The 12,702-nt window shown below is 49.6% G+C and overlaps 1 protein-coding gene across 1 annotated transcript; it reads left to right on the top strand.

The window, feature by feature from the left end:
• Nucleotides 1-434: 434 nt before the first annotated feature.
• LOC115661064 (immunoglobulin lambda-1 light chain-like) lies at nt 435-10,751 on the top strand. Its single transcript, XM_030583200.1, has 5 exons — nt 435-509; nt 650-959; nt 5,802-6,008; nt 8,747-8,856; nt 10,657-10,751. The coding sequence occupies exons 1-5, from the start codon at nt 464-466 to the stop codon at nt 10,749-10,751; spliced, it is 768 nt and encodes a 255-aa protein (XP_030439060.1). The 5' UTR covers nt 435-463.
• Nucleotides 10,752-12,702: the final 1,951 nt, after the last annotated feature.

The following is a 12,702-nucleotide window of genomic DNA, read 5'->3' as shown; positions in this document are numbered from 1 at the left end:
GCCAGAATGACTTTATCTCTGTGTGAGAAATGGGGCAAAGTCCCACAAAAGAACAATTATAACACGGGAAATGCTGCTTGTACCTAGCCCTGCACAAGTAGAAGAGTCTTCTAATGCAATAGGAAGGAAAAAGTTAAAAAGGACTTTGCCTGTAAAGGTCTCTGTGGGGAGGCTTTGGCAATGGGCTTTGGAGATGGACAGAGAGCAGATTGCAGAGTTACAGCAGACAAGGAAATAACCCTATTTTGATCTCCCTGGTTAACTCCCGAACAGGAAAGACCTGCCCTTTTACAGTCTTTATTTTCCTCCACCTGGGAATGACATACATAGCAGCAGCCAGTGAGCAGGGAGCAGATTTGCCTGAAGGGGCCGTCCTCCAGCTCTGGGGGTTTAAGAGAGAATCGGAGGGTTCCAGCCACAGACCCGTTTGCCTCACAAAGCCGAGTTGGTCTGAATTCCCACCATGGCCTGGGCCCCTCTGCTCCTCACACTGCTCACTTACTGCTCGGGTAAGGAAAGGATTCTTCTTCTGAGGTTTAATTTTAAATGTTTCTGCCACTGACCTTGTGATTTTTCTTGTTTACTTGGATTCCTGGTCCTGACACCTCCAAGTACAAGAGTTAATACAGAGGTTTCTATCTGTTTCCAGGGTCCCTCTCCCAGTACACTCTGACTCAGCCACCCACAGTATCCGTGTCCATTGGAAACACAGTTAAACTCTCCTGCACCCTTAGCAGTGGATACACATTTGGGGATGTCGTCTGGTACCAGCAAAAAACTGGGAACATCCCAAGATACCTTCTGAGGTACAACACTGAGTCTAACAAGCACCAGGGCTCCGGGGTCCCCAATCGCTTTGCTGGTTCTAAAGACGCCTCTAATACAATCGGCTACTTAACCATCACCAGCATCCAGACAGAGGATGAGGCTGATTATTACTGTGCTACAGGGACTGCACAGTGATGCAGCCAAATGCGGAACTCAGACACAAACCTCCCACTTCTGTCCATCAGCCTCTGCCCAGCATGAGTTCATCACGTGTCACTATGTTACTGCTGCTGTTCTGTGGGTTCGTTGGGCCAGTCCCCTGTCACAGTAACTCACAAACTTTACCACGTTCTGACTAGTTAATACCAAATCTTCTTCCCATTGGAACCAGTTGGCGTTTGGCCTTTCACTTTAGTAGAGCCAGGATCTGACCCTTAATAAAATCTTAGTCCTTAGTTAGGTTAAATTAGAATTCTAAAAAAAAAAAAAAAAATCAGAAAACATTTTTGTAGTAAGATGGGGCCCTGCGACATAAACCCTTGGTATCAGAGGCCCGGTATGAGGCCTGAACTGAAGTAATGGTCAAGACGTTACTAACATAAAGCAAAGTTAGGCTGTGAGCCAGAGGCAGGCCATGCTCACAGAAGCTGGCAAGAGCATATACACATGTACGTACTAATAAGATGAACGTGTGCCAGGACAGCACCCACACAGATAACAAGAACAGGCAGACCCAGTCTAAAGACAGCATAAAAGGACAATATGAAAGGACAATACAATGGATAGACAATATGATGGATAGACAATATGAAAGGACAATACGATGAATAGACAGTATGATGGATAGATTTATTTGTTCTAACCAATCTGCACCATGAGAAAGGCAACACCGTAATGAATAGAGGGGCTGCACCTCAGTGTGTTCAATGATGCAAAGCCTGTTTGTATGTGTTGTGACAAAGTTCCTCCTCTGTCTTGGTGGGTCCTGCGCTTATTGGCAGATTTGTTCACCTCAGTGATCTTCCCCTCTTGTGGAACCCACAGTCTGGGTCAGCTCCTCCTGTGTCTGATCAGGAGTTGGGAGGTTTAGGGGGGAACCCGGGCCCACCCTCTACTCCTGGTTCCAGCCCAGGGCCCTATGGATCGCAGCTGTCTATAGTGCCTCCTATAACATCTGCATGACAGCTACAACTCCCTGGGCTACTTCCCCATGGCCTCCTCCAAACACCTTCTTTATCCTCACCACAGGACCTTCCTCCTGGTGTCTGATAACGCTTGTCCTCCTCAGTCCTCCAGCAGTACACTCTCTCACTCTCAGCTCCTTGTCCTCTTGCTCCCAGCTCCTCACACACACTCCGTCTCCTCTGGCTCCTCCCTGCCTGACTGGAGTGAGCTCCTTTTTAAACCCAGGTGCCCTGATTAGCCTGCCTTGATTGGCTGCAGGTGTTCTAATTAAAGTAGCTATCTCTACTGCCTTCTAGAAAGATCTTAATTGGCCCCAGGTGCCTTGATTAACCTGGAGCAACTGCCATTTGGTTACCAGGGTCCTAGGGATTTGTTTAGCCTGGGGCTAACATACCTGTTTCTCAGTACTTTACTGTAGCCATCTGGCCTTGCTCCATCACAGTGTATATAAGAATGCATCCCTGAGTGGACATCTTTGTCTGGCCTAGGGGGCAGTGGCAAATCCTGCCACTGACTGAGCCGGTCCATTGCCAGAGAGCACATATGTACTAGCAGAACTGTAGACATCTGATCTGGGGAGCTAGAGACTGTGTTTCGTTTGACAATAAACTTGACCAGGTGCTTCTGTACTTTATTAGAGTCTGTGATCATTGGGGATCTCTTGGGGTCAGCTGTGCCAGCGATCTGCAGAGCCGGGGCAGCACACAGAGGGAGCACACATGCAGCCAACTGATATCAACACTGAACAGAGCAGAGCACCACACCGGTGGCGTCTGATGACAGTTTTAAAATCTGCTTCCCAAGTACGTTCAGTGAGCTAAGGCAATTACTGCTAAACACAAGGTTGTAATTAAATGAAGAGCCAGTGAGATTCTTAGAATGAACAGCCTGGAGTCAGAGCCCCGACGTTTCACACATACACCACCACGAGGGAAAAAGAAAAGTCCATCAGTGTGAGGAAAGTGTCATTAGGAAAGCGTGAGCCTGCAAATGATTGTGTTAATAGAGATCAAAGCCCCACTGGGACCCACTTGAGTAGAAAGATCCCATCCTCTGCACGCACCCTCCCCTCCAGAACCCTGCCCTGTACTCCCCTGATGAGTTACAGAGGGTTCCTGAGTCCATGATGTTTCTAGATGTAAAATATTAACACGCAAGGGAAGTGTGAGGGCAGCCATGTTTCTAAGACTAATCCTGAGCTGTTGCTGTTGGGAACTGGGATGAATCTCTCCCTAAACTCCAGAGACTGGAGAGAATAAAATGTGATTTGAGATGCATCTGGATTTTCCCCATCTACTCTTCTGTATGTGGTCCACTTATAACTGGCCATCAGGGGGCACTTTCTCCCTGCACTTGTATCATGAACTGTTTATAACAGAATAAAGTAACTGTTCAATACACATTTGTTCTTAACAGTCTGGTGCACAGACCATGGTGTTTGAACAGCTGCGTCCGAGTGGTGGGGGAGGAGGTGAGACAGGAGGTCTGAGGCACCCAAATGTACTGATTTAGGTTGTAGATTCATGAACCATTTCTCAGTGTAATTGCTGGGTATTTATTTGCAAAGTGTTCTTTTAATTACATTTAAATTAACTGATATTACATTTAACGCTGAACATCTCTGCAAAATGTTGCCCAGGAATGTCCTTCAGAGGTGGCTGCATCACTGTGATTATTACGTATCTGTGTTTCTGTAGCCCCTGGGAGCACAGGTCACGGCCCAGGTCCCCGTTGTGCTGGGCTCTGTACAAACACAGAACACAGAAATGGTCCCGGCTAAGCAGGGAACAATCTCAGTATGAGACAAGAGACAACACGGGGCGACAGACCAGCCTGTGGGTAGTGGAAGGCAGCAAGGAGACAATCCTGGCAGCGGGATGGGAAGGGTCTCAGCACACCCATGGCCTCACTGCCGGCAATTTGTTTGTAGGTATCATGGCAAAGGAGAGCTGGAGGAAGGGTGGCTGGAGGAGAGTGAATTAGTTCTGGAGGTGTTCCCAGGGCGCATGTGTGATGTTGCAGTCTATATGGTTTTATAAAAAATATGCTAATAAGTGAATATAATATAACTACAATATGCTTCATGCAAAAGGTCTCTTGTAAGGTATCATTACAAAGCTTATAATCCACTGAGGGTGATCATCCTGTTTGTATAAATGTCCCACTCTTGTATCTGAAACTAGAAATATGAAATATAACTCTGAGGGCCTATTGTAATTATGCAAAGTGTGGGCCCTTAATGGTTTACCCTGCATAAGCTTTGTACAGGGTCAAACAGATTTATTTGGGTTTAGACCCCACTGGGAATTGGACATCTGAGTGTTAAAGACAGGAACACTTCTGTAAGCTGCTTTCAGTGAAGCCTGCAGCTTTGGGGCAAGTAATTCAGGGTCTTTCCTGGAGCAGGCAAATGTGTCTGGCTCAGCAAGACAGGGTGCTGGAGTCCTGAGCTAGCAGGGAAAGCAGGAGCAGACGTAGTCCTGGCACATAGGGTGGCGGATCTCAAGGGGGTTTCTGTGATCTAACCCATCGCAGCGCGTTCATGCGTGAGGGGCAGCACGGGGGAAGCTGGCCCGGCTGCACTGCAGTGGTGGCGGCAGTGACCCCTCTCCAGGTGCATGTGATAGAAAATATCTGTGTGCTCAGCAATGCAAAGCTTGTCCATTGTTCTCTACACGTCAAATGTGCTGCACTAACATTACGCTAACAACTCGTCCCAGCAGCCTCATAACAGCCGTTCACAGACTAAAGGCCAAATTCATAGCTGAGCACCCCAGCTGTACCCACATGTGACTGACATCCCCTTCCCCCCGTGTAAAGGGATTTAGACGCACAAAAATGTAGCTCGGCACCTTCATAAATCTGCCCCGTTCTCCTTTGGCTGGTGATATCGAGGATCCTGCTTTGGCTCTCGAGTTCTCCTATTCGATCCCTGAGGATAATCTAGCTGACAGTCGTTACAGAGTGTTTGGCATCATGTAACAGTTATGTTTGGATCCGTGCAGATAGTCTGTAGGCAGCAGCTGCAACTAAGGAATTATTTGGTCAGAGAGACAAAGTAGTGACCAGATGTATTCTGCTGCATGCGAATAGGATGTTCAGAGGGCAAGTGTGAAAAATCGGAATGGGGGTGGGCATAATAGGAGCCTATATAAGAAAAAGCCCCCAAAATCAGGACTGTCCCTACAAAATCGGGACATCTGGTCACCCTACATGTGCTGCTTGTAAAAATGTGATTCCCCATAACTAAAAATAAACATTTTCCTAGATCCAGCTCCCTACACAGGCAGTTAGACAGAACTTGTCAGTCTGCGTGCTAGCACCGTCTGCTTGTTCTAAATATTATTCAAAAAGTAGGTTAACATAAAAACCCTTGTATTAAATTAATACTAGCAAAACCTTGTTTCAATTTGAACTTGAAATAATACAAGAAAATTTTATGGGGGGGGTTTACTTTTTTAAAAACAAAATTTATTTAAAATAAATTTGAGGTTAAATTTGAAACATGAGTGTCTATGTACTTGTTAAAATCAAGATTTAGATTTTAAAAAGACCTGCAGCCAATGAACAGGGAGCGGATTTGCATAATGGATCCATTCTCGGGCTCTGGGGATTTAAGAGATAATCAGAGGACCCCACCCAGAGGCCCATTTGCCTCAGGAAGCCGAGCTCGTCTGGATTCCCACCATGGCCTGGGCCCCTCTGCTCCTCACGCTGCTCACTTACTGCTCAGGTGAGAGAATTGTTTGCTTCAGTGACAAAAATATGAAGGAAATGGCAGGTGAGAAGGTTTGCCTGTGAAGATCCAGAGTCCTTGTGCTGAGTTTGTTTGTAATGTTGATTTCAAGGGTCAGTTCGCAACTCGTGGTGACTCAGGAGCCCTCGATATCAGTGACCCCAGGAGGGATTGTCACTCTGTCCTGCAGCCTGAGCACTGGAGCCATCACCAGCAGCAAATATCCTAGCTGGTTCCAGCAGAAACCAGGCTCTGCTCCTCGGCTGCTTATATACACCACCAATACCAGACCCTCTGGGATCCCTGCCCGGTTCTCTGGGTCCATATCTGGTGGTAATGCTGCCCTGACCATCACCGGTGTCTAGGCAGAGGATGAGGCTGACTATTATTGTGTTGTGTTTATGGGTACCGGTAGTAGTATGTATCATAGTGATACAGCCAGATGGGGAACTGAGACAAAAACCACCCCTGTCTTCCCCACATCATCTCCAGCCTGGGCTCTCCACTGGCTGCACAATTTGCTTCCTGCCTGCAATACATTAAGACACTAATTGCTCCTTCTTATGAATTTCAGCCACCCCTTGCCATCAGCAGGGGATGCTGATCCACCACACCCCAATCACTCTCTGTGGGGGAGATTTCAGATGCTCTTATGTTCTACTTGGTCTGTCTAGCAGGAGCAGCCCTATAGGCCCCTGTGTTACAGGCTGGGAGCAGACAGCCACATGGTCCTTCAATAAAGAGACACGTCTCCCCTAGCCCAGTTTTCTTGTGTTACGCCACCAGATGGTGAACACCTTGAATGGCCTGGAAGATAAAAGTAAGACACATCAGATCACTTAGTACATCCCCGTTCCAAGTCCAAGTGTCCAGTTATAGGACGTATCAGATAATAGATTACAGCAAAATCTCATTTGTTCTTAGCCAAAAGTTAGACCAAGGGGATCTAGGGGCTTTTTAGGGTCTCTGGCCCCTAGTCCTGGACCAGCCCTCAGAGACACACACACGGGGGCAGCAGAGCATAAGGAAGCTGAGGATACAGTTCAAGACCATCTCGGGTCAAAGACCCCAACTCCTAACCCTGGTGGCACAAATACTGCCCATGAGATGTGGGAATTTCCTAGCTAACTTTCCAACTGTGTTACAGGCCCCGTGATGCTAACACAGATCCATTCTCCTGTAGCTCCGGGAGTCGGGTCTGGGCTTAGCTGCAAACCTTTCAGCCCCTTGATACTCAGCAGGAGGCAGCAAAGCAGGGCCCAACCCCCATTTGAAAGCACCCCCGGCTGTCTGCTGTGCAGTGTGGAGGGAGGCCAGAGCCCAGTAGAATGCAAGTTTCAGCAGGAAGGGAGGAGTTTGGGAGGGAAGGGAATGGTGCCATCAGCTGCTTCAGCCCTTGGGTTCCCCGGCTGATGATTGTAGAATCAGGCAGAATTTTCCTTCTTACCATGGCAAAGCTCAGCAGTGAGGGCAGCAGTCAGGCCCTGAGCACCAGGCCTGTGCTCCCCAAGCAGGGTTATAAATTGCCAGGAGCCAAGATCCCAGGGGACTAGAGATCCTGGTCCCAAAACACAGCGCTGGGATTAGAGATAATTCTTATAAAGAGCTGAGTTCTGCAGCTTAGAGTGACTGCTGGGAACCGCTGTAAATGTGACCTTCCCCACCAGGGGGAGCTCTTCATCTACAATGTCCATTGCTAGGCCAGAGGCGCGTAAGGCTACCAACAGCGGGGGTACAGAGGGATCTCTGGGGTTCTCGGGCGTGTTTATCTATACAAAGAAATCTCCCCTTTGCAATAGTGGGAAACCAGCCTCACGCATCCCCCTCTGCCCTCTGCACTCCAGGGTCCATACCCTCCCAAACCTGTTTCAGATTCTAGACACCCCCCTCACCTCCTGCCTGGTTTGGGGAAAGGGGCAGACAGGGGTGAGGAGCAGGCAGGCTGGTGCAGATGGGGCATGTACCCAGAGTGGGTACGAAGCTAGAAGCCCAGTGACTTTTGCAGGAACAGTTTAATTCAAAGTTCTCGTGACACCCAGGACATGTCATTCTCGGGGGTGACACTGACCTGTCCCTGTGCTGGGATCTAAACAGAGATCAGAGCAGGAACATGAGTTCCCAGCAAAAGCTTTTCCAGATGGGACCCCACCGACTTCCCTCCTCCCGACCCCTCTCCACCTCCTTCCCCAAGTGTCAGTCACCAGAGCTGTATCCTGTGCCCTAGAGTCAAGTCAGTCAGTCCAGGGCATCACCACAGGACACACGGGAGAGGGATGTTGTGGCGGCTTTTCCCAGGGTTACTGGGACCAGAAACGTTCCTGCTAATTCAGTGCCAACGTGTGTGTGTGGTGGGGGGAGGGGTTGGTTATGAAATCCCATCATAATCCATGTGCTCCGTGTAGGTAAACGAGTGACGGCACATTTCCCAGTCGGAGCTCTTCGCACTGGGATCACATTGGATTCCCCTGAGCAAATGATAAAGCAGAGGGGCCTTTCTTACTTCTGTCATATGGGACCTTAGAGAGTGATTCTGTCCAGACAATCTGCAGGGCTCAGCTTCAATATGATATAACCAGCCTCAGTCAGATTTGCATGAAGGGGCCGTTCTCCAGCTCTGGGGGTTTAAGAGACAATCAGAGGGTCCCAGCCACACACCCATTTGCCTCAGGAAGCCGAGCTCGTCTGGATTCCCACCATGGCCTGGGCCCCTCTGCTCCTCACGCTGCTCACTTACTGCTCAGGTGGGGGAATTGTTTGATTTAGTGGCAAAAATACACTTGCAGGTGAGGAGGTTTGTCTGTGAGGATCCAGAGTCCTTGTGCTGAGTTTGTTTGTAATGTTGATTTCAGGGGTCAGTTCGCAGCCCGTGGTGACTCAGGAGCCCTCAAAGTCGGTGACCCCAGGAGGGACTGTCACTCTGTCCTGCAGCCTGAGCACTGGAGCCATCAGCACCAGCAACTATCCTAGCTGGTTCCAGCAGAAACCTGGCTCTGCTCCTCGGCTGCTTATATACCAAACTAACAACAGACCATCCGGTATCCCGACCCGGTTCTCTGGGTCCATATCCAGTAACAACGCTGTCCTGACCATCACCGATGTCCAGGCAGAGGATGAGGCTGACTATTACTGTTTGATATATACCGGTAGTAGTGGTAGTTGGTCTCACAGTGATCCAGCCAGATGGGGAACTGAGACAAAAACCTCCCCTGTCTTCCCCCGTCATCTCCTCCACCCTGGGCTCTGCACTGGCTGCACAATTTGGTTCCTCCCTGCAATAGATGAGACACCGATTGCTCCTCCTTAGGAATTTCAGCCACCAGCTCTTGCTGTCAACAGGGGGCCCTGCTCCAGCCACTCCCCATTCACTCCCTCTGGGGGAGATGGCAGCCGCTGTCATGCTCACTGCTTAGTGTCTACAATGGAGCAGCTTTTGCTGCCTTAGGGATCCCTGCGTTACAGACCCACCACTACCCAGGTCAATGTGGGATCAGACGGCCACGTGCTCCTTGGGTAAAGGATGTTCCACAAAGCTCCTTCAGCCTTGTCTCAGCCAGTTCCATCTGCTCCCCACTCCCACGCCCTGTGGGACTCCACAGGGCTCTGGCCTTGTCCCTGCTTCTTCCCTCTCCACCCCACTCCCTGTGATGGGTTGGACCCTTTGGGAAGCCACCTGATGTGCTGAGATACCCCTGAGTCTACCTGTTCTGCCAGCCTAGGGCACTCTTAAGCCTGTCTTGCGGAGCCAGGCCCTGAAATCCTCCTCTAACACACACACAGGCAGGGCCACCCCCAGCTGCAGATCAGCTCTGGGAAGACTCAGCTTCAAGGACCTGCTCCAGCACTCAGATGTCCCCACCTCCCTGGAAGTGCAGACTCAGAGATATAGTATGAAATTCACCCCCTCCCTCAATGTAGAGAGAGGGCTGCACACTTCGTACCCCTCTAGTTAGAAATGACAGAAACTGGGCTTAATAATAAACAAAACCCATTTTATGAACTATCAAAGGCAGATTTTAAGTGGTAAAAGGGGTAAGAAACAGAAGAAAGCAGATTACTAAGCAAATGAAATCACACACACAAACTGAGCTGGCTTCGCTGAAGAAATTGTTTACAAACAGTGTTTCTCACCCTAGATATTGTTGCAGGCAGGTTACAAAGTGTCTGTGGTTCAGCATTCCAGTTCTATTCCTTTTCAGAGTGGACCCCTGTCTCAGTCTGGGCTCCCCCCTTGCCATCCCTTTTGCAGTCCTTCTTCTTGGACAAACAGCCGTGGAGAGGAGGGGTCCTGTTTGCCATCCTCCCCATCCTTACATAGGATTTACCTAAGGCAGGAGTCCTTTGTTTCCCAAACATGACCCCCCCACACCATTCCCTTACAGTGGAAAGTTACAAGAAATCGCAGGTAATGTTTTAGTATCAGGTGACAAGACCACCTGACTCTGTAGGATCACTGCGTCCCTGAGTCAGGGGCAGCATGGAGCATCCACAGGAAGGCTAAGCTTTTCACAGTCCATTGTCCTCGCTGATGGGCCATCCACCCTGTCTGGCTTTTCTATTGTTGTCCCTGAAGTGTTAGCAGGGGAGGTTACCCAAAGTAGCCTAGTTGGAAAACAGATACATTGTCACTATTCCTAACTTCAGACACAGAAACGATACAGGCACACACACTGGATAATTGCATTCAGTAAGTCAGAACCTTTCCAATGAAATCTCACATGAGCCATCTTGGATAAAGTACACCTCAGTTCTGTCATATTCATATCATAAGTGTATTTTCATAACGAATATGGAGTGACACGTCACACTCCCTTTCTCGGTGAGACTCCACAGGGGCTCTGGCCTCATTCCTGCCTCTTCCCTCACACCCCATTCCCTGGGTTTGCAACCCACTCCCATTGTCTCACACGTCATTTCTGTGCTCGGGACTCACAAACCTTCCTCCTCACGCGTGACTCGTCCCCCTGCAGCCAGCACCATGCACGTGGCGCTGTCTCTCTATTGGCTCGGGCGGCTCATTGCCAGCTCCAGCTATGCACAGCCAAGTCCAAACTTCTCACTGTAACTCCTCAGCCGTCTCCATTTCCTGCCTTCTCCAATGCCAGTGACCATGATGGGGATCACCTCAAACTCCTGCCTCCTGCCCTCACCACCTTCTGCTCCTCTGCTCATTCAGCCTCACCAAATCTCACCACTTCTTCCTCTGCAGCACATAGACAATCAGACTTTTCCTTCCTGTCCTGGAGCAACCTGCAGGGAAGCTGGAGGGAGGAGTTCAGGCTGCAGGAGGAAGAGTTTGGAGGAGGCACTGGGAGGCTAGTCTGTGTGCACATGATTGGAATGTCAGCAGCAGCTGCAGCATCTCTGTAACTAGTTCTCTGGGTGAAGAGCCAGTTTCATTTTGGAAACATGGAATCCTCTCCTGTTCTTACCAACGCAAGGTACAAGACATGGCCCAGTGGCTAAAACATGGGAGCCAGCCCTGATTCTCTGTCGCCCTGATTCCTGTGACATCCTCTGCTTTGGGCACCCTGACTCTGGTGTCCTTCACCTGGAGTTGAGGCAAAGTGCAGATACTGAACTCGTTTCCCCTTCCTGAGACTCCAACCCCATCACTCCTCTCTTCTAATGTCGTCACCAACCCCCTCTGCCCCAGGGGATCCCACCGGAGCTTTATGTCCGGGCTGACCTGCTCCTGCCCAGTTCTGCTGAAGACGACATGTCCAAACCTGTCTCCCATCCCCCCCTTTGGTTTTGCCAGTGACACTAGCCCCAACTCCGACACCTGCCTTCAAACCGACTCCAGGCTTCCCTCAGTCTAGGCATGTGTGAAAGTAGAATGAATTATATTGTAAAAATAAGAATGGATTAAAGAAATGCTGTGTGTACCTTTAAGCAGAAATAAGAAATGTTGAAATACAGGTGCCAGGAAAAGAAACATTAGGCATAAACAATGGTGCTAATGGCGAAACATTAACAGAAGATGGGTAATAGTTAGTAAGGAAATAAGATATGCATGTTTAGCCCACGTAAACTTATCAGATTCTGCTTCCTTTGTTATCTTGTTAAGTTCCCGCCCTTTTATCTGTATAAATAAGATAGTTTGTGTCTTGCATGGTGCTCACATTATCTGGGTGTTATTAGCAGAGCGCTGTGCTAATAAAACAGAGTGGTCTGACAAACTGTGAGTCCCCAGGCTCCTTCCCCACCCGCTCTTGTGTGTCCCCCAACACGACATGACCCTCTCTGTCTGTGCCCAGCCGGGAGGGGTTTCCCTGAATGCTTTGCCATGTTCACACCACTTCCACCCTGTGCCCAGAAGGATGGACAAATTCTCCCACAATGCACTGGGAAAGAATAAACAGAGCAGCGCTAAGGCCCATGCGAGGTGCCCCAGAAGTCTCAGCACCACACACAGTGACTGCAGTGCCAGGGCAGATGCAGCAGCTCGGCCTAGGCTCACAGGGATTCCAGTGTTACTTTGCAGTGCCTGTTCTCAGCCAGGCGCTCCCGGAGTACAGATCCCCAGAGCTCACTGTGCAGTGCAGACCAACCTTATGGAAGGATCTTCAAAGGGAGAGTGTCTCTGTGTCCGGGACCCGTTCAGCAGCAAGCCCATTGCCGCCAAGAAACAAACAGTAAATATTTCTGATTGCTCAGCCAGAGCACCTCATCTCTGTGCATTCCAAGCTGCAGGTAAAAAGAACCCACTCCCTCCCTGCTTCTGGACAGAGGGTGATTTATACAGAGAGGTTCTCCCTGTGCCCCTGCCCCTCGCATAACGGGAGGGAGGTGCCAGCAGCAGCCAGTGAGCAGGGAGCAGATTTGCATGAAGGGGCCGTTCTCCAGCTCTGGGGGTTTAAAAGAGAATCACAGGGTTCCAGCCACAGACCCATTTGCCTCAGGAAGCCGAGCTCGTCTGGATTCCCACCATGGCTTGGGCACCTCTGCTCCTCACATTGCTCACTTACTGTTCAGGTGAGACACTAGTACATTCCAAAGTTTCTGAACAAATA

Source organism: Gopherus evgoodei, chromosome 13, assembly GCF_007399415.2.
Source record: "Gopherus evgoodei ecotype Sinaloan lineage chromosome 13, rGopEvg1_v1.p, whole genome shotgun sequence".
Taxonomy (NCBI): domain Eukaryota; kingdom Metazoa; phylum Chordata; order Testudines; family Testudinidae; genus Gopherus; species Gopherus evgoodei.
This window is presented reverse-complemented; position numbering and strand designations above follow the sequence as displayed.